Source organism: Miniopterus schreibersii (assembly GCF_964146895.1).
Source record: "Miniopterus schreibersii genome assembly, chromosome: 1".
Classification (NCBI taxonomy): Eukaryota; Metazoa; Chordata; class Mammalia; order Chiroptera; family Miniopteridae; genus Miniopterus; species Miniopterus schreibersii.
The window spans coordinates 86,905,925-86,928,697 of record NC_138101.1 but is presented as its reverse complement, the minus strand read 5'-3'; the positions used below and the strand labels follow the sequence as shown (position 1 = coordinate 86,928,697).

The 22,773-nt window shown below is 41.1% G+C and overlaps 1 protein-coding gene and 1 pseudogene across 2 annotated transcripts in view; one reads left to right on the top strand and one right to left on the bottom strand.

Moving 5' to 3' along the window:
• The window catches only part of ST8SIA6 (ST8 alpha-N-acetyl-neuraminide alpha-2,8-sialyltransferase 6), a gene marked incomplete at its 5' end in the record, with an annotated part of 110,866 nt that overhangs the window by 45,676 nt on the left and 42,417 nt on the right, over positions 1-22,773 (bottom strand). Inside the window, one exon of the mRNA XM_081147696.1 lies at positions 20,849-20,938. Coding sequence (XP_081003822.1) covers positions 20,849-20,938 — 90 coding nt within the window. The remainder of the gene's footprint in view (positions 1-20,848; positions 20,939-22,773) is intronic.
• Positions 1,781-10,765, top strand: LOC308562798 (adenylate kinase 4, mitochondrial pseudogene; annotated as a pseudogene). Its single transcript has 3 exons — positions 1,781-1,837; positions 2,894-2,977; positions 10,261-10,765. The product of its transcript is annotated as an adenylate kinase 4, mitochondrial pseudogene (transcript).

The following is a 22,773-nucleotide window of genomic DNA, read 5'->3' as shown; positions in this document are numbered from 1 at the left end:
CTTTTTAATGTTCAGTTTAAAAATAAAGCACTACCCTCTGATATAATAAAGGGAAGACTGAATAAGAAATCGCAAAGGGACTTTTTTTCTACATATTTGCTCCTTTCTACTGAAAAATATATATCATCAACCAGTTATTTTAGAAAATTGAGATAGCCACAGTACCATCATGATTTGTAAGGTGGGGGCATGGTTGGAGTGGAAAACCATCTGAGAAGGAGAAATCACACGTGGGCTACAAGTGTGGACTAATTTGTGCGATAAATGTGTCTCTATAGAAATTTCCTGTTAAATAAAATGCTCTGAAATCACATCATACCATCTGTAAATTTACATTTATAGCTGGTTTTCAGTTACAAAGGATAGCCCCCACCCCACAATCTTGAGGGACAGCTATTCCTAAAGAGAATAGCCCTGTTTTTATGGATGATAAAACTAAAAGTTCTGCGAAGACAAACAGCTTCTCAATATTGTATTATAAGTGGATGAGCTGAGAATTAAATTCATGTCTTTTGATTCACAGTCTGGCTCTCTTGCCAATATATCATGCTGCATCTCATCTATTTTCATAATGAAACTGAAAATTAATCTCATCACAAACATTTTCTGGTCCCAAGACATACAATAAATCATATTAAATAATGCAGCAAGTTACTTCTAAAAGAATAAATAATGTCTATTTAAATCATTATTAATAATACTCAAAATGAGATACAAATTATAAATAACATACTCTTTGGAGATGAAGACTCACATTCTGTGACTAGTTCTATCTCAATTAAGATAATATAGGGTTTTAAAAACATAATATATGGTTAAGTTAATCATTAAATATTTATTGGGTACCTATTAGATGCCTAGAAGTTATCTTGAGGATATTAATTCATTAGTCCCATTTAAGCAGCTGACATACTGATTCAGTTTTCTATAACATCTCTTTATGGTAAAAGCCAATCTTTTTTATCTATTGAAATGGGTGGAGGTACCCCAATAATATTAAGTCAGTAGATTTCTAAGTAGTGTTCTGTGAGATCAAACAGTCTTTTGTAGCTAGTTTCTACAAAACCCCAAAGAGCTTAGGTCTACATGAAAAGAAAGTCTTCAAATCAATACAGTGCTATAAGATTTTCAATCAATACAGCCAATCCTTTCCACTGGGCAATACTTCTGAAAGAAATGTTTGATGAATGTATTATGGCTAACAAAGAGAGATATGCAGCAGGAAGGCTGAGTTGAACCATGAATAGTGCTGACAAACTGACATTTCATCTACTAAAGGTAGAAGAATTCAGTTTACAATGTATTCAGCTTTGCATGATATGGTAACTTCTAATTAGAATGCTGCAGTTATTCTCAATTGGCACGAAAGAAAAGAATCTCAAACTTGTATTCATTCCATACCTTTCAGTTTCCCTTCAACAAGTAAAGTATTCCAAAACTGCTTCAGGAGTTCACTCCTAAAGATGCCAATGTTTTTTTTTCAGAGCCCCAGTAAAATCTCTAAATTGCCATGTTTGAAAAAATCAGATAATGATTTTTTTAAAAAAAGAACACATTCTCTGTCCTGCACAATTAACTTTTGGGGTTTTATATTAATTGTATGTTTAAGACATGTGCTACGAAATACTGTAAGCTGAGACTAACCTTAGACCAAGAGGGAATGGGGTATGCAGTTACAAAGGGGTGGGACGGGGTAAAGGAAAGGCTACACATGTGGCGAAGCGCTGCAGGGCTGGCAGCGGGCACGGAGTAGGCAAGCTCTTACCGCCGCCCTAAGTCCATGGGCTGCTCAGAGAAAGCCGTAGCTGTCGATGTAGGAGGCCGCTGGACAGGAATGGTATCCTTCAGTGGAGGATGCAGTCATTCCGAAAGCAAGCCCACAGACAGGAATCCAGGGGAATAAATACCCTAAACTTTGTCTCTTCCCATTTCCTATGCTCCTGCCAATGACTCCCACAGGCTGACCCTAACCCCAAGCCAAAGGTTAGAAGAGTCCAACCAAAGTAGCCCAAGGAAGTCAGCCTTCTACAGCTCGCAGCAAGAACAAAGAGGGTAGCGAGTAGATCTGAGAGGTTAAAAAGGAAAATATACCCCAAATGGAAACCTATCCATGGTTTATACCTATCAGAATGATTTGGGGTAACTGAATTTACTTCAGTGGGCTAGTTTTATATAATAGAAATCAAGCAGTACCTCAGAGCAAAGAATATGATTTTAAGTATCTCCTTTGCAAGTATCGACGACATGCAAATACATCACCAGGAGAGAAAGAATGAATAAATGCAGAAGGAAGCTGCTCTTTAAGGTTTTCATATTTCCTCTCCAACACAATCGCCACGAGTTCTGAAGATGAAAAAGTGATGACCCACTTTTCAAGTTTATAGACCTATATCTCCAGACATAAGAGGATATCTAGAGATGAAAATACTAACAATTCAGAGATCTTATACTGCCGGTTTTTAGAACTAGGATCCTATATATTGGAAGAAATCTGAAAGAACCAATAAATTTAGGGTTTCTCCATTTCTTAAAGAATAATATTTTATAGTTAGAGTGAGTGCATGGAGAGTACACCTGGTAAGATTTCTAAGCGAAAAATCAGTGGCCTTTCAAATTCTCCTGATTCACATAAGCAGAGGTGTTTTCTCCCTCTGACTACTACCTCTCTCTTTAGCAGATATCTTTTTGTTTTCATGTATTTACTCAATAAATACTTACTGGGCATCTGCAATGCGTGAGGTACTGTGCTAGTGACCAATTACACACTAATGAACAAAATATATATTTAAAAAAACCTCCACATTCTCATAAAATCTGTACTGTATTAAGGGATGAGAGACAAAAACCAAAATGTATGGGCTGAACTGTGTCATCTAAAATTCTTATGTTGAAGACCGAGTACCTCCACAAGTGGCTGCATTTGGAGATAAGGTCTTTGAAGAGGGGATTAAGTCAAAATGAGGCTATTAAGGTGGCCGTAAGTCAATCTGACTGATGTTCTTATGAGAAAAAGAAATTTGTACATACAGAGAGACACCAGGAGCGTGGCACAGAGGATATGTCAGGGCATGGTGAGAAGGTGGCCACATACAAGCCGAGGAGAGAGGCCTGGGAGAACCCAAGCCTGCCAACACTTTGATCTTGGACTTTTTGCCTCCAGAAAAAATAAATTTCTGTTGTTTAAGCCATCTAGTCTGTGATAATTTGTTATGGAAACCTAGCAAACAAATATATTAAATAATACATAAATTAATAGCAGGCTGACGTACAATGTGGTTAGTACTGTCCAGAAAAAGCCCCCAAAGAGGGAAACAGAGTATGTAAAATGGAGTTGCCATTGAGGCGGGTGGTCAGGGAAGACCTCACTTGGAATTAATAGTTGGGCAAACACTTGAACAAGGTGATCAAGTTGTGCACATATGGGGCATGGGAATGGGAAGAGCATTCTAGGCAAAGGGAATGACAAGTCCAAGGGCCTGAGGTAGAGTCAGGCATGGTATGTTCAAGGTAAAACAAGATGGTTAAGGTGGCTAAAAATCACCCACTAGTCACTCATGAATTCACTTATGAAGGTGGCAGGAGCTGAGGTCAGAATGGCATCAGCTGAGAGAGCCGATGGCACTGGCCATGCTATTTAAAGTGTGGACTTCAGACTAGCAGTATTGGCATCATATAGTGAGGCTGTTAGCAATGCAGAACCTCGGGCCCTGTTCAAGACCTACAGAATCAAAATCTGTATTAAAATAAAATCCCCAGGTGATTTGTAAGCACATTAAACTTTTTAACAGCTTTACTGGGATATATTTCATATACCATACATTTCACCCATTTAAAGTGCACAGATCAATGATTTTTAGAGTGCTCACAGGTGTGTACAACCACTAGTAGTCTATTTTGGAACATTTTTATCACCTCAAAAAGAAAACCTGTACACTTGTATGATTGTAAAATCTCTTTTCATTCTATTAACATTTTTTCTTTTATTTATTTACTTATTTATTTAGATTTTGAGACAGTGAAACAAGGAAAGGCTTAGGACAGGAGAAGCAATCAGAGAAAGCTTAGATGGGGCTGCTTTGGCTCTCCAGAAATCTTATAAGAAAGAAGTGAGCCTAGGCGGGAAGAGATTAACTAAAGAACTTATATGCATATATGCATAACCCATGGACACAGACAATAATGCAGTAGGCCCGGGGTGTGCGGGGGTGGGCAGAAGGGGTCAAAGTGGGGGAAAAGGGGGACATATGTAATACTTTGAACAATAAAGATAAATGAAAAATAATAAATACATTAAAAAAAAAAAAATGAGCCTAAGTGGGGCTGCTTTGGTTCACTGGAAAGTCAGAAAAAAGGGACCTCGGAGACAGGTTCAGGGCATTAGCCCAGGAAAAGCTGTGCTGCTCATTGCTCCCCTGGTTGCAAGTCTTGTGGGGCCCTTGGAGTTTGGGAGATGCACGCCTGTGGAGGAAGAAGAGGGGGAAGGTAAAGGCGTGGGCATGCTCCTGGGAGGGAGAGTGCACCACCATTTTTTGTTTTAAAAGTCTATTTTGTCTGATACCCGTATAACCACTTCAGCTTTCTTGTTGTTGCTGTTTGCATGATATATCTTTCCCCATACTTTTTACATCTATTTGTACATTTGAATGCAAAGTGTGTCTTCTGTAAATAGTATATATTTGGATCATGTTTTTTTAATATGTTTTTATTAATTTTTTTCGAGAGAGAGGAACAGAGAGTGATGGAGTGATAGAAACATCAATGAAAGAGAAACATCAATTGGCTGCCTCCTGCACTCCCCCTGCTGGGGATTGAGCCCACAGCCTAGGCATGTGCCCTGACCAGGAATCAAACTGGTGACCCCTTGGTTCATGGGTCAATGCTCAACCACTAAGCCACATTGGCCAGGCATGGTTCATGTTTTTTAATCCACTCTGACAATCTCTGCCTTTTGATTGCATGACTTAGTCCATTCACATTTAATGTTATTGTCATATAGTTATCTACCTCTGTCATTTTACTTTTTGGTTTTACATGTAGCATGTATTTTTTGTTTTTCTAGTCCTCCATTACATCACTCTTCTGCCGTAAGTGAATACTGAATATTTTCTAATGTAGCATTTTAATATCTTTAATAATTTTAAACTACATTTTTTAGTTAAGAGTGGTTTAGTCTAGAGTGGTTTACTCTAGAACTTACCATATACATATAACTTATCAGAATCAGCTTCCAATTTATAAAGTTTAATTGCATTGATACATAGAGATATTACTCTTATATAGCTCTATTCCCTTTTTCCTCTTTTTGTGGAATTTTTGTTACATAATATTACATTAATGTTATAAACCCAACCACACATTGTTATAATTACTTTATTCTTTGTAGTCATTTCCTTAGCCCACTACAGCTTTGCTTCCACCCACCTCCTTTATGTTGTTATTGGCAAATATATTATATGTTTATTTGAGAAGTGCTTATAAGGGCCTTTCAGGCTACTCTGAAGAATTTTGTCTTTTATTTTAAGTGAACTAGGAAGGCACTGGAACAGAGAAGCAACCTGATCTGATATATTAGAAAAGTTTCCCTCTGTATACTTTGTTGACAATAGTCTCTAAGACAGCAGGGGTAGAAGCCAGGAGACCAATTAAGAGATGTTTGCCACTGGGTCAAACGGCAGCTCCATTTCTAATTTTTTGAGGAACCTCCATACTGTTTTCCATAGTGGCTGCACCAGTCTGCATTCCCACCAGCAGTGGACTAGGGTTCCCCTTTCTCCACACCATTCCACTCCTAAGAATGTATCCTAAGAATCCTGAAACATTCATCAGAAAGAATATATGCACCCCTATGTTCATAGCAGCATAATTTACAGTAGCTAAGATCTGGAAACAGCCCAAGTGCCCATCAGTAGATGAGTGGATAAAAAAGCTGTGGGACATTTACACCATGGAATACAACGCAGATGTAAAGAAGAAGAATCTAGTACCCTTTGGGACAGTATGGATGGACCTGGAGAATATTATGCTGAGTGAAATAAGCAAGGCAGCGAAAGACAAATATCACATGATCTTGCTTATACGTGGAATCTAAAGAACTTAATAAACTAATGAACAGAACAGATTCAATGACATGGAAGCATAGATGAGACTGATGAATGTCAGAGGGATGGAGGAGGGTGGGTGGGTGGGGGAGAGAGTAACCAAAGAATTTATATGCCTATATGCACAACCCAAGGACATGGACAATGGTGGGGAGAGGGAAAGGGGAGGGGAAAGGGATGGGGTGGAACAGGTCATTGGGGAGAAAAAGGGACATCTGTAATATTTTAAACAAAAATAAAATTAAAAAAAAAAAAAAAGATGTTTGTCACAATTCGGGAGTGGAATAAAGATGGCTTGGACCAGAGTGGAAATGGTAGAGTTAGTAAGAAATGATCAGCTTCTGGATATGATTTGAAGGCAGCCCATGAGATTTAATGCCTGATGTTGGGATGGATAAAAAGAGAAGAGGCAAGGATGACTTCAAACATTTAGGTCTGAGCACTGGAAGGACAGGCTAACCGTTAACTGAAGTGAGCAAGACTACTGGAGCTCACAGTTTAAGGGGAAGTCCAGGAGATGCTGGGAGATGTGTTAGGTTTGAGATTCCTTACAGGCATTGATTGGGCAGAGGTACACACAAATCTAGAAAGTGGTGTACGCAGGAAATACAAATTTGGGAATCATTGGTTTGTAGGTGATATTTAAATCCATAAGACTAAATGAGGACTGAAGACTGAGTTCTGGGACACTCTGGTGTCAAAAGTGAGGGGTGATAAGGAGGAATCTGCAGAAATGAATGTGAAGAAATGAATGTGTTGTAAATATTTGACTTTTTACACACTGTGAGCTGCTAAGAAGTAGAAATAACCTCTTCTTCATTGTGTCCCTTACGCCAGAGTTCTCAGTCTCCTGTTCTCAACCATGCATACTTCGCAAAAGCTCCCAGTGAGTCTGATGCACACCTCCAGGTTGAGAATAAGTGTCATAGTGTTGGGCACATAGAAGTTGCTGTGTGTTTCTGAAACTGAAATTTAACATATGATTAGCACATAAAAATATCAAAAGGTTGTCCAGCCGGCATGGCTCAGCAGTTGAGCATCTACCTATGATCCAGGAGATCGCGGATTGATTCCCAGTCAGGGCACATGCCCGGGTTATGGGTTCAATTCTCGGTGTGAGGCATTCAGGAGGCAGCTCATCATTGATGTTTCTATCTCTCTCACTCCCTCTCCCTGAAATCAATAAAGGTATATTTTTTAAAAAACAACCACCAAAAGGTTTCAGATATTACTTTTGAACTATGATGATCATTAGCCATGAGCTACGATCTTATCAAGAGAAGCCACACTGATCCCCACGTTGTAATTAGGGTAACTGCTGTGCAAGCTAATGCTACCTAAGTATACTTACATTACAGAAGCTTAAGCAAAATAAGTAACAAATAGTGAGGAAAGTGTATAGTATTTTTGGTATGGATCACTTTTGAGTAGCTTTACATCCTAAAGTCAAATGCCTTTCTCTTCTTCTATTTGTGGCTTGCAATTCTTCTCTTGTTAAGAGTGGTACCATAGCCCAGCTGGACATGGCTCAGCGGCTGAGCTTCAACCTAGGATCCAGGAGATCGCAGCTTGATTCCTGGTCAGGGCACATGCCCAGGTTGCGGCTCCATCCCATCGGGGGCGTGCAGGAGGCAGCCGATCAACGACGACTCTCTCATCATTGATGTTTCTCTCTCTCTCTCTCTCCCTCTCTCTTCCTCTCTCTGAAATCAATAAAGGTATATTAAAAAAAAAAAAAAAAGAGTGGCATCGCACAGTGAAAACATCAGTCAGAATTTCATCCAAATCCTGGCTCTGCTATTTGTAGCTGTCTGATGTTCTGCAAGCCATTTAAACTCTCTGAGCTCATTTCTTTAACTTATGGAATTAGAATAATGAAACCTAGTCTGAAGAAATATTATAAGGACTTTAGATGCATTTAAATTATCTCACATACAGTAGGCCCACACAAATGGAAGTTGTTATTATCACTATTGATAATTTTGGTAATAATTATTATAATAAAAATATAATAATGTAAAGAATTATGAGTTGAATAGTCAATTATTTATCCATGGCTATGTAATAAACAATTATTATTGCATAGTTTCTGTGGGTCAGGAACTCAAAAGCAGCTTAGCTGGTGGTTCTGGCCCAGCAGCTCTCATTAGGATGCAAAGTTGAGATGTTGGATGGAGCCAAAGGATCTACTTCCAAGGATATTCACTCACATGGCTGACAAACTGGTGCTAGCTGTTGGCAAGAGACCTTAGTTCCTTGCCACGTGGGCCTCTTCATGTCCTCATGACATGGTAACTGGCTTCTCTCAGAGCCAGCAACCCAAGAGACAGCAAGACAGGCTATCAAATTCTTTTATGACCTAGTCTTAAAAGTCACACATCGTTATTTCTGCAAAATATCATATTTGTTACACAGGGCAGTCCCCTTCAGTGAAGTAGGGGGAAAGCATGTGAATATCAGAAAAAAATCATTGGGCGCCATCTTAGAAGTTTGGCTACCACAAGTAGTAAATAAACTATACCTTTAACATTACCTATTATACTATTTGAAAATATTCAACAAAAGTAAAATTTGCTACCTTTCTCTGTACCACTTCTAAAATTGCAAATAATTCCAATTATTCCTTAATGGCCTTAAATGTGGTTATTTTTATTGTCATTATCTTCTATTAAAGGTTTCTTTCAAATAACTAGTTATTTGAACAAGCAGGAGGAAGCTTTCTGATGTGAATACATAATTAACACTGTAATATAACTAGGAAGTCAGTATTTCATTTTCCTGAGGGAAAATGAAGTTTTGTTTCCACTGACAAACAGTTAAAATAATATAATATACTATCTCAATCTTGCAGCATGGAAAAAATGATATTAAGCAACTCTGATCAAATATTAAGAAATTCAGATTAGGATTATGCTGATTATCTTCCAGCATCAACAACACAAAAATATATAAATTAGAACAATTTAAGAAACTATTCCTTCAAGTTCTTAAATTGTATGATTGTTTCTTATGTATTCTTTGAGGTACAGAGAGATGGTTAAATTACATTTTAATAGATTTGGCATAATTTTTGTTTAGCATAAATGCAAAAAATATTCCTTGATATCAGCTCATCTGCCCCAAATTAAAAGTTATATCAGCATACACAGCCACTGCTTTGGTTACCAAGAGAGATTTCCTGAGGTACTATGGATGTACTATGTTGGTATGGATGGCTGTTTTGTGTTAAAATCTTCTTTCTGACCTCTGTACCAAGGAAAGGAAGAAATACTAGATTTTGAAACTCTTAAAAGCTGACTAGGAAAGGTAAGTTAAAGGGTCAGAGGTAAGAAGGCAAAGTATGGGAATTAGTTTCAGAAGCAATGAAAGTCACATAAAGTTGAACAGAAACAAGTCATATATCATTCTATGTCAAGAAAATCTTGTATATAACCAAAACTTGTTTTCCCTGACAGACAAGCTGAAAGTTAGGAATACCTGCTTTGTTAGCAGACTGTCAAGTGATATGCTCACATTTGTGTTTTCTGAAGTCTGATCTGCCATAATTTATACCTTTTCTCTTCAAGCTACAATTCAGATCATGTTGTACTCTCCAAGACAATAAATAGTGAAGAGAATTCAGGGCCAGTCTTCAATTCACTTTGCCTTTCACCCTGCAAAAGGGCACCTTCTAACTAGCATCTATATGGCATCCCATTAAGATGTTGACTTTCAGAAAATTCTATTGTTCTAGGTTATTTGAAATGGTATTTCATGAACTAGGTCATCAAGCATACACACTCACCAAGTAGTGTATGGTTCAAGCCACATCCAGCCTATGCAAGGCCGGTGTTCCAAACTGAGAGTTTGGATCTTATCAAAAAGCTAACTGAATGCAAGTCAATCTTTCATGCCGTAACGTTTGCACAAGAAGCTATACGGTAGTGGTTTGCACTCTGTTCCTGAGAAGATCTCTAAATCTCTCCTTTCACTAGAGACATTATTTTAACTACCATAGTGTTTAAAAGACATGGGAGTTGTAAGTGTAGTGTCAACAGCTGGGCCCTGAAGTCCTGGAATAAGATCCTGAGAGCAAGGCTCCCGACAAGTCCCCAAGCCAGTGGAGGGTGTCAGGAGCAGGCACAGAAGAAACAAAGTTCCTGGGGCCCCTCTGAGGCTGCAGTCTGCTGCCCGCGTGGCCGTCCCACTCCTCCGAAGGCAAGATTCGGGCAAGGGCACCGTGTGCCAGAGAATCGCCCAGAACTTTGGCCACCAGCATCCCTCCAGCGGCAATTTCTTGCCGGAGAACACCAAAGCCAACTTGGAATGGCAAAGCAGTACAAAGAGAGAGGTCTTTTGGTTCCAGATCATGCGATCACAAGCCTGATGATGTCAGAGCTGGCGAATAGGTAGGATCAGCACTGGCTACAAGATGGTTTTCCTAAAACATCCATTCAGGCTGGAGCCCTGGCCAGAGTCTGAGCCCTGGATCTAGTGGTCACTCTGAACATTCCATCTGAAACTCTCAGAGATCGTTCCAGCCAACCTTGGATTCACCTTCCTAGCGAAAAGGTGGATAACCTGGACTTCAATCCACCTCTTGTACCTGGGGCTGATGATGTCATTGGTGAACCACTGGTCCAGCAGGGGGTGATAAACTGGAAGCAGTTGCTGCCAGGCTAAGATAGTACAAGGATGTGGCAAAGCTGTCACTGAACTATACAAGAGCCAGGAGTTCCCACCAATGTCCTGGAAAGGAGACTAACAACATCTGGCCCTGTGTTTACATGCTTTTCTCGAACAAGATCACACCATTCAGTCGAAAGCAGCATGCTGAGCCGACTCGTTGGAAGAACCGGGAAGACAGTTGTTGTTTCCATTGTATGTGTAGTATGGTGCCACTGCCCCAATTAGAAGCTAGCTGAGAGAGCATTCTAATTTATTTTATTTTTTATTTTATTTTTTAATATATCTTTATTGATTTCAGAGAGAGGACAGGAGAGGGAGAGAGAGAGATAGAAACATCAATGATGAGAGAGTCATTGATCGAGCCCACAACCCGGGCATGTGCCCTGACTGGGGATCGAACCCCGATCGTCTGGATCCCAGGTTGACGCTCAACCTCTGAGCCACGCCCGGCCGGGCAGCATTCTAATTTAAATGGTGAACTGACGTGAAAACTAATGAGTAAAAGGAGTCAATAAAGAGGCTCTTCTCTGCCTTTTGAAAGAACAAGCACCTACCCACGTGGAAGATGTCTCTGCATGTTTCGAGCCTTTCACAAGACAGTGAGAAAAAGCTGGATTTCAAAGAGCGTATAACCCAAGCTCTAGCTGATTTTTGACCGTCATATTGTTGCCATAGTGGTAGCCTTTTTACCCGTGATGGTGGTGGTTTCTGGTTCTCCCCACCCCCTAAAGGCTGTTGAACCATAGCACCAGTAGGCCTGAGAGTGCCAAGGGCAGTAACCTGGGCTTTGTCCCACGTCCTCTGGTATTTGCCCCCTTGGAGACAATGAGGTTGAAGCCAGTGAGCAACTTGAAATGGTTGCTTCTCTAACTGAGTGACTGTATCCACAATTTATTTATTTTTGTTAGTTGTGACATCTCCCTTTCTGCATCCATGCTCCATAGAATCTCTCCTTTTCAGACACCCTGGAATGAAAGGATTGGCTTCTGCTATTTTTATTAGGCTGTGTTTTTTTATATCTGTTTCCTCCCCTCCCTTTCTCCCTACAGATACTTCTGCTTTCATCCCTCTGAAATTCCTTTCTAAGAGCTGAGAGCTAGGGGATGGTGTCAGATCACTTCAGGCACCAGGAACTGAGGTCTTGGAGGGTCTACTTGACCTGCTGGTCTGACTCTCATGAGTGGACACCATTCCTTTCTTTTTTTTTGTGGAAAAATAAAATCCTCATGGTCTTTTGTAAATCCTCAAAAGGTAAGAAAAAGTCACCTACATAAATGTTAAAAGATCACATCTTATATATAGATGTAAAGACCATATGGAATTACTGCACTAAAAGAATAGTTTACTTTTGTTCAAGATAAAAAGAAATGTATTTTGAAAATGCTGCTAAATGTTGATGCTGACAGTGTTTTTCTCCTGTGAGTGAGCCCAGCATATAAATAGTAAAGGGAATAGAGCCTGTGGGGTTGTAGAAACACGTTGCACTGGCTGTGCCTGAACTAAGTATGACAGCTTTACAGTTATGAGAAAACAAAACCTTAATTTTTTTTCTATTCCAAAGATTTTATAGGGTGGCCATAAAGTCTAAAAATACAGATAATACTTTTGTCATTCGTTGTAATGTAATATCAATAAATCATTTATGAAGGATTTGCTTGGTTTCCAGACTTGGTGGCCACCTTGTGTAATTAATTCTTGCTCTCCTCTGGGAAGGACAATGACATTTATTCCAGTTGCTTTAAGACTAAGTATCCCTCTTCCTACATTGTGATTATCTCCGGCGAGAGTCCTTGACTATTCCTGGGAGGGACCTCACTGTAATCATTGCCTTTGGAGTTTTGGGGAAGAGGTATAGGAAATGGGAAATGGCCTGATCCCTGATCCATACTCTGCTCCTCCACCCTTCACTCCCTTCCAGCAAAATAGGCAGCTACAGCCAGTGTCAGGGTCACTCAGTGTGCCTCACAGTGATTGCTGTTTCTGAGATTGCCCAACAACCCAAGGGCCCTTTGCTAGGTGAGACTAATAAAAGACAAGTACCTTTTCCACGCTCTTTGAAAGATGATTCTTGTTTCATGTTCAGTGGCTTAAATAGATCTATTTCTGGTTTTCTTCAACAAATTCCTTCAATGATGTAAAAACTTACGTTTTTAAACTTAATTTAAAAAAAAATACTTCGAGAAAAGTAAAATTCAAGGGACAGCTTTTCGTGTTTTCTATTCTACTGCCACATGCAGTTCCTTCGCTGCCCTGCAGAAATCATTTGGATGGTCTCTAGGATTCCCACCTGTACTCACACGCTGGGATCCTAACCAGTTCCCAATTCATTTTGCCCTCCATTCTCCTGACGGGCTTCCCGCTTGTTTAGAACTTGAAAATGTTGCTGCTGAATACCCTTCAACATGAATGCAAACATAAAATAGGTTCCATTTATCAAAGGCCTACCAAGTGATATGTGCTGTTTTAGAACCTTTATAAATACAGGATGGGACAAAAGTAGGCCTACAGCTGTTCATATGGAAAATACTATAATAATTAATAAATAATAATACAGAATAAACTGTTTCGTGGACTCACAACTGTAAATGTACTTTTATCCCACCCTGTATTTCATCTCTCAAGCACCCTATGCGATAGGCATGACCCCACATTTACAAAAGAGGGCAAGGTCAGAGACGTGAAGGGCGTTGTCTAGGCTCCTGCTGCCATAAACGGTGCAGCTAGAACTCACACTCAGGTTCTCCTGACTCTGCAGCCCGAGTCTGCTCCTGGATGTAAACTGCTTGTCTCCTGTCCCAGGCAACCCAGGGTGCGAGCCTGCTTGGTTTTGTTTGTATTTAAGAGTGGCCTCGCATCAAAAATCGCAGAGTTCCCTATGGTGACATTCAACTGGATATGATACCCTTCTTATTTCCCCCTTTGCTTAAGCAAAGGAAGCTGCTAGAGGAAAGGCTGAGCCCTTGATCTTCCCTCCGTAACATTTATAAATACAATGAAAGGCTGTTAAAGTAGGCTGGCCTGAGTCCAGGCTAACCTATGGAGAAGACGAGCTCATGTCCCTCACCAACCCTTTTGTGTCCATGATTCTGTGGCCTTTAAAGGGACCTCTACCCTCCGCCACTCTCAGCCAACGTGCTCACACATAGGCCTGGGCTCCTGGGAGCTCTCCAGATACTACTTGTTCTTCTTTTCTGAGATCAGAACAAATCACGCCCTCGCTGCCACCCCAAACAAGGCCCTGATAATAAACTGACCCTTCCTAAAGTTCTGGCAGGTGAACCAATGGTAATACCCTGCACCTAACACAGGGTAACCCTGACTTTATACCATCTCCCTATAACACGCTGCACATTAGCGTGATTCTGCATGCCAACTTCACACCTCAGCCTGACATCTGATGTGGGGGTGCTGCTTACCACGCACAGTTCTGGCAGAACCAGGGGAGACTGGCTTCCTGTCTTACGCACCTTCCCCGGGGTCACTCTGCATCACCCTCTCGGAGCCAAGCTCAGATGAGCTCCAGCTTCAGCCAGGGTGTGCCCCCCCACCCTAGGTAGGGAAGGGAAAAGGTAAGAAGAGCAATGGGTGACAGAGGTGCAGCTGTGGCCTTTTCCTGCAGACAGACCTTTTTGAGACAGGATAACTTAGGATGGAAAGATGCCTGTGCAAACCCTTAAATAAGGCTTTTATAAAATTGAGTTCACTGGAAACTGAGTTCAGTATTTGACTTTAGCTGTCTGTCTAAACAATTTACCAGCCTGCTGGGGTCTTTGGTCACATCATAGAGACCATAAATTTCCAAATGTTATGGTACAGACATTCTGAACAGTTTACTGGTTATTGCTATTTCATGCTAAGCGCATTACATGCATTGTCTAATTAAATCCTTAACAATTACCCTAAATGATAGATTTTAATAGATATTATTTATTATCTTGACTCCTTGTATTTAAAAACTAACATAATCCTGTTTACTGAACTTGTATTTTCATGTACCCATAGGGATTAATCAGGACATTCAAAGGGGCCTTTCTTGTACCTTTCTTTAGTTTGAGCTCTCCGTTCTCATCAATAGGTCAACAGAGTGTTTGCTCCCGGCTGGAATCTTTGTTTTCGGTGCTCTGGTGCTGACACAGGGAATGGGCACTCGATGGGTCCTGGTGGTAGTAGCACACTGTGTATGCAGTGGGCATATGTCTCATCTGTACTCTGCTGGGTTACAGGATCTCAGGAGACATCCGTATCTACCAGATGAATTTTGTTTATCACCTTTCATTTAACAGATAGCGTCTTTTCTTGCTACATTTAATTTTGCCAGAGAGGCCAAGGCAGAGTCACATTCACAGTGTGAATTGCTTCTCTCTTCCCCTCCATTTTTAGTAACTCCCTTGTCTACGTGGTGTCTCAAAAGAAGAATGTGGGCTGGTCATAAGTTTCTGCATGTAACTGACCCAGTCTGGCTTCCAGGAGAGAAGTGTGCAAGACCCAGGTGTCTGGGAACCATGAAGCCATATTTCAGCTATGAAGAAAAATCTGCTTCCTGCATCTGTTGAGATGTATTATAACCACAATTGTTTATAAATGCCATACCTTATCTTTCTTTTAGCAAACTGCACAACTCTTGTCAAAATAAATGCCATTATCTGTATGATCCCCCAGAAATCCCCCAATTTAATTAGTGTGTGAGAGAGAGAACAAGACAGAGATAGAGATGATAAAACATTTCCAAAAGGGAGAAAGCTCTGTGTGGCATGGACGTTCCTTCCTTAGTGATAATTAGGCTATCCCAGGAAGTTCAGTACCTTTGAAATAAAAGAACTCCTGTTTAAAACTTCAAAGGAGCAGTGCACCTAGAAGATTCTCCTTGCAGTTAGTGTGTGTCTAACTCCATTTCATTAAACCTTTCTTTTCTTTATTTTAAAGCTTTGGCTATAAAGCAGAAATGTACTAAATAATAAAAAAACTGATTTGTATTTAATTTAGAGAAAAGGGAAGAAAAACGAAAACTCAGTCTTCACGTAAGCTCCAATGTATCAAGTTTTGGAGGCCTTTTCTAGTTTTATGAGAATGTGTACCACTGATTTTTATATACTCTTGCTTTTGAGATAAGCAGGTCTCCGGGGAAAGTTGTTGCATTCCAATGGCATTTCACTGTGATCCCTTCTCAAGCTCAAATCAATTCTCTAACCTAATGACAAATTGTCTCTTTGGTTTACTGTCCGGTGAAATGTCAGCTCCACTTTCCCAGAAGCCACTTGTTTACGATGAGTCAGTGCTTTCCCTCAGTGTGAAAGTCATTGGCTCTCTTGATTCGGGTGTATGTGCTTAATTCAAAGTATCTAAATCTAATCTGTAAGAGTTCTTCTACGTGTTAATTGTATTATTGATTATTTTTATTATCTTGCTTGAAGCTTACTCATACTTTTTGATTTAATAGAAATAAATTTTTTTACAAAATAGACTTCAAAGCAAAGTCCTTAACAAGAGACGAAGAAGGCCACTACATAATACTAAAGGGGTCGGTCAAACAGAAGGATATAACCCTCATAAACATATATGCACCCAAAGGAGCACCTAAATATATAGAAAAACTCTTGGAGGATTTTAAGGGCGAGATCGACAGCAATACAGTCAGAGTAGGGGACTTAAACACTCCACTGACTTCACTGGATAGATCTTTGAGACACTACACTCCCCAACTCCAACCATACACCAACTCCACTCACATTCTATTGGCCAAAACCAGTCCCATGACCACAGACATCTAGGTGGGCAAGTTCCAAACAAAGGAAGTGATGTGTGTCTCCTCCAAGCTGTGTGTGCTTCTCCATAGCATCGTCATCTTCAGCAGCAAGCCTGGGATCATCTGCTGAGGATGGCTGCACTGTAAGATGGAAGGTGCCAGAATCCCTAAGTCAATACTCAGAGGAAAGCTGCCTCATCGAGAAAGAATATCTATAATGAATGTTGCATGAGAGAGAATAAAATTTTGTGTTATAACATTGTGTTTTAGGAGATTTTGCTAGAGCAGTTCATCTACCCCCGACCAAATGGTAGACACCAAACAAGTATAAATGTAAATTTTCTCAGGATCCAGGATCGCCTGGGAAAATGGAAGAGCAGCACAAGGAAGAAAAAGGCATAGACAGGGAGCAGAAAAACTCAGGAGGCGAGGAATGACTTCATTTCCTGGGTCAACCCCTAGGACATATCTGCTCTTAGAAAAATCAGTAAATTTTTGGTCTGAAGCAATGTGGACTAAAATGGACAGCTTGGTTATCCGTACAATTATCGTTTCGCTAAAAATATAGTCGGAAAAATTACAAATAATCTTTGCCATGTTGAAAATAAGCAAACGAGCAGTGCTAGGGTGGCGGTGTAGCATTTTTTATACAGTATAATATTTTATCTGGGAGATAACCTGGTGAAAAGGATTCGGCTGAAGAACAAACCCAGAGAAACATTCAAGGGGAAAGAATAAGGTAGGAAAACAATGAAAAAACTGAAGATTCAAAGTGTGAGAAAGCGTCAGAGAAGTTATAAAGTGGTTTCAAGAAAGGAGGAGAAGGTTATGGATTTCAGGATAATTTTTTTAGAGCTAGAAGTTAGAGATGGTCGAAGGACAGCTTTGAAGACGACGTAAGAAGTATATTTATTCATTCGTTTATTAAACAAATATTTACTGAGCAACTACTATGTGCTGAGTCTGTGATAGGCACCAGGGATAGGAGAATTGTGAACAAGCACTTTGGAGTTCACCGTCTTCTCAAACAGAGAATAAAAACCTGTGATACATAGTATCCTATTCCACTAGTCCTCAGAACGGCAACTGTTGATTCAGAAATATAGTCAAGGCCAGTTGAGAAAAAGAGCAGTGTTTCTCTCCCGCTGCAACTCTGTCTCCCTAAATTCTATTGTAGCACCTTAAAAGGACAAATTGGCTGAAGAAAGAGAAAATTCTAAGACTTCAACAGACCATGACAAAAATAGAGCTAAATAATTATTTCTAGGAAAATGAAATTACTTTTTATCACCACTCACTGAATAGCTTTCCTGATTGTTCCCTGTAAGTCTGTAATAGCACTGGTCACGGAACGCACAATTCCTGATAACAGACAATACGACCGAAAAAATTAGTTTCCTGTGTACAAAATAACATTCACCACAATGGACAATTCGTGCCTGCTCTCTCTGAACCTTTGCCGAACAGAATACCAGCGCAGGCTAATTGCATGAGCCAGCTGAAAACTGTTATGTGTACTGGAAAGCCATCCCCCTAAAGAATAGCAGAGAATAGGTCTTCGTACCAAATACAAAACAACAGAAAAAAAGCGAGAGCGCGAACATGAGAGCAGATGCACAGGCATTCTCATTAACACACTGCAGTTAACCATTTTTGTGGATGCACATAAAAGAGTTGTAAAATTATCTGCCTTAAAAAAGAACATCTTCCAGGATGCAAGAATTTTCCCCCCTGCTGACTCAAGTGTTTTGCTCCAGTGCACAGTATGGATCAGCCTTACATTGGGGACTTTTGTTACTCTGAGGTGCACGACAGTTCATGTCAGAAAGAGAGTTGAGTCAAAGGCCACTTTCGCACACTGATTCACATGTTGGGCAAGGAATACAACTGGCTTGTCACAAGGGGAGGCAGAGCAAGGACCGACTTTTCCATTCTTCACGGGGCATGCTGCCATTTATCTGCAAAAGGTTTAGAATTCAAGTCCCTCGGGAAAAGTTTCAGAAAGAGCTCAACAAACAGCAAACAAATGGCTCTAACAGGATCGAAACAGATGTGTAGCACCATCTATAATGCATGAGCTACTTTAGGTCCACTCCCAAATCCAGTGGATTTATTGTTTGATAGCAAGTGTTCATTCTAGCCCAGCTGTGGTAAGCAAGGGTCCTGGCAGGAATGATAGCCCAAATTGTGTCATTTAAGAAAAGCTTAAAGAAGGGATATTTCCTAAAGGCCTGGGCCAAATGTAGGGAAATCCAAGTACAGTATCAGGGGACTATTTACAGCCTATACCTAAGCTAAAGATTCCAAGGGAGGGGAGGGGAGGGCAGGGCAGGGCAGGGCAGGGCAGGGGAGGGGAGGGGAGGGGAGGGGAGGGGAGGGGAGGGGAGGGGAGGGGAGGGGAGGGGAGGGGAGGGGAGGGGAGGGGAGGGGAGGGGAGGGGAGGGGAGGCTCCTAACAAACGTCAGGGCCTTCCTTCATTTAGGATGCAACACCATCCTTCAGTAACCGGCCTGGAGCAACAGCCCAAGAAGAAAGAGTCTTTCCTTCTTCTCTTTTTCTGATCCATTTCTAGTGCTCCTCTCTGGGTCAAATCCAAGGAAAACCAGATGACAAAGGAGCCTCTAGATGAAAGTCCTTGTAGGCTGGCCTCGAAGAGCAAAGCATGACCCAGACTAAAAACTACAGTGAAGAGAGAAAGTGAACCAGATGTGGCCAATGGAAGGTCCTCAGCAGTCGGCTTCTCCAGGAAGCTTAGGGCCCAGGAGTTGGAATTGAAGGAAAAGAAAACAAACATTTTAACAGGGCTATCCTTTTGTAATAACTTGAGTTAACATACACCAGATGCACTCAAATCAGAGATCTCCCCCAGTATCAGGCTTTCCTAATAATTTCAATGATCCAGGTAGCCAAGAGTCCCAGACAAAGCAGAGAGGAGCCTGGGAAAGCAAGGGTGGCTCCCTGGTCCTATTTTCCTACACTGGACATGTCCCTTGGCTCAGAATAGTAGGTGAGGTCTCCGAGTGAGGTCAGAGGGGTTCCTTGCCCAGCAGGAACATTTAAACTATGGTACATTTCCCTTTATACCCAGAGACTTGGATGGCTTAGGAGCCACTCTCCAGGGAGACCTGCCTCATAAATTCCGGGTTCCATTTACTGTAAGTAATACTTTAGCCAGGGAACAGCCTGTTAGGGGCTTTCAACCGATAAGGTCTCTTTCTCCTAGCAAATATCATTAGCCTATAACACAGAGATGCAGTTAAAAAGAGATTAGACCAGGTTGCCTTCCTTGGTTTCTCTCCCTCACACACGCACATACATACACACAACCTCCCACACCCCTAGGGAAGGGAGTGAAAAGATTTTAGGCAGCCTTTTTAACTCCTTCCTCTCACAAACACTATATTTAACATTAAAAGTGGAAGAAATGTGTGTGTGTGTGTATGAGAGAGAGAGAGACAGAGACAGAGACAGAGACAGAGACAGAGAGACACTGAGAGAAAGACAAAGAGGGAGGAGAGAAAAGGAGAGGAGAGGGGGGAAAGAGAAAGAGGGAGAGAGATTTTTAGGAAGAAAAAGAGAAAATATATAAAAATATGGAGAAGAGAAGGTCACTGAGTGTCCCTTGCATGAGACTGGCATGAGGAAATCTGCTATGCCTCCTACTGTGCATAATCTTCCCACTTTGTCAGGGAAGCCCACAGAAAAATGCAACAGCGATCAGTTTATTTGAGGGAGATTACAGGTCTAACCACATGCCCCACCCCAAAGGCACCTTCTTGGCCAGAGTGTCAGCCTCTGTTCCTTCCAGATATGAGCAAGGAAGGGCCTCTGCCCTCTGACTCCTAGGCGACCAGTGGCTCTTCCATGTCTGAAGCTTTGTAGCTTTTAGATCTGCTTTTCCCCAATTTGGAGAAGATAGTGTCAGGAACTCTCTAAAAACACAGGATTGTAAGCAGGTGTGGGGAAGTCGAGAGTGAGCCACAGCTGGACTTGGGGTAAATCTGCTGACCTTCTGCGATTGTAGCAATTTAATACAAGTGTGAATTTTTCTAAAATCAGGTCCAGAATGTTTAGAGGTTTCTCAAAAAGTTTGAAGGCCTATAGAAGTTTAGCCAGCAGAACTACACAGAGTTCTTAGTGGACGTGTGGACCCAGGGACAGATGAAGAGTCCTGGCCGCCAGGGTCTGATCCTGGGCTGCACTGTTCTGCATCTTGTCATCTTCCGCCCCCAGGGAGCATCCAAGCTCAAGGTCAAGCCTGAGCAGGAACACAGCCTTATTTTCCAGATGATTTCAAAGATGCTATAAAATATTTTGAATATAAAAGAGTAGAACTTACCTTTTAACCACGTTAAATATCCTCTCGAAGTCATTTTGCAGATTTGTGCATCTCTCTGTCAGCTCGAGAGGCGTCTTGTTCAGATAGGTGCTGTTTCACAAAAGAGATTTTAAAGAAAGATTGATTTAAAATGAGCTTACAAGATGTTGTTAACAGAAATCAGATTTAATTGCTAAAGTATGCTCAAATGAAGTCTGGTTTTTATTCCATTATTATTCTCCATGGAAAAGGAAATTAATATTTTCACTTCTGGAGGGTCTAAATTCAAAAAAAAAAAAAAAAAGGAGTGCACACTATAATGTCAAAAAGAAAAGAGCTCCTTGTGGGAGACTTTATAATTTTATGTTTTCATATTTTGAGGTTATTATGTACAATGAATGAGTTGTTGAATAGTTTTAATCATCGTGTGTGTGAGCAGACTTTATTTTTAAAAGATGTTGTCTCTGGTAGGAGGCATGCAGACAAAGGAGATCAATAGTTCTCTCTAAAAACAACGCAAGGTAAATTTGGCCTTTTATGATTATAGTAACTGTGATACAGGGCCTGTTACTATTGCCTTATGAACTTGAAAAACTGGAGTTGGAACAAAACCAAATAAAAAGGCAAGGCCCTGGCCTGTGTGGCTCAGGGGTTAGAGCGTCAGCCCACACACCGAAGAGTCATGGGCTTGATCTCCAGTCAAGGGCATGTAGCTGGGTTGCAGGTTCTATCCCCGCCCTGGTCAGGGCGTGTGCGGCCCTCCCTCCCTTCCACTCTACCTAGAAGCAATGGAAAAATGTCCTCCAGTAAGGATTAACAACAGCAACAAAAAAGCAAGGGGTTATGGAGTCAGGCTGCCTAAGGAGCCTCATGGACATATGCATGCTACTTAACCACTCCGGGCATCAGTTTCCACATCTCTAATCCTTCCCTCATAATGTTACTGTCATGATATGTAGTGACACAGAAATGGTTGTAAAGCACTTGGTACCATGCCTGATATAGTCAATGCTCAAAAAGTGCCACATACACTTCCCTTAGCCTTCAAATTGTGCATACAACTCTGACTACCGTTGATGCATTTATTTAACAATCCTGAAGATATTTGCTGAAGACAACTTAATATGGGCTGGGAGCCAGGCACCGGATGCTTAGGACATGGGGGTAGATAAAGCAGACATGGTCCCTTTCCTTACTGGAGATTGCAGTCTGGTTAGGAAGAAAGATATATCAACAAAAATCCACACAAACGAATATAGTATAGAGCTATGAACTGTGATTAGGGCCATTAAAACAGCAGCAGGTGCCTTGAAGGAATATAATGGGGAGACCCCTGCACACGGAGGGGCCTCTGAGATAGTGTCATTTAGGTGGTAATCTCAAGGATAATCCAAATGAGCTAGATGAAACTTTGGGAAGTGGGGGGAGAGACATTCCAGGAAGAGGGAAAAACATGTGTAAAGGCCCCAGAATGGGGAGTAACCCAGAATGCTTGAGGAACTGAAAGAAAGCAAGTGGGGTTCACGGCTACAGACTAATGGCGTTTGGAGTAGTCAGTAGGGGCCAGAGCAGACAGGCCTGGTAAACCAGGTTGGGAATTTATCTGAGTAAGGAGAAGCAACAGAAGGCTTGGGGCAGGGGCGTGATGTGACCCAGTGTACGTTTTAAGGGGTTTACTACACAGAGGAATAAAATAAGGGGAAGTAGGACAACAGAAAAGGTGGTAAAGTTAGGAGGCTTCTGCTGGGTTCTAAGAGATATGATGGCGACTTAGATGTCATAAAAAACAACATCCAGTTCACAGTTGTTTTACATAACGAAGTTCTGTTACTTGCTCATGAAATGCCCACTGCATGGCGGAGTGGCTCCTTAGGGCAGCCGGGCCTCATGCAACGTGAGGGTCCGGACAGCTTCAGTCTTGGGCACCTTCATTTCAACAGCCTGCT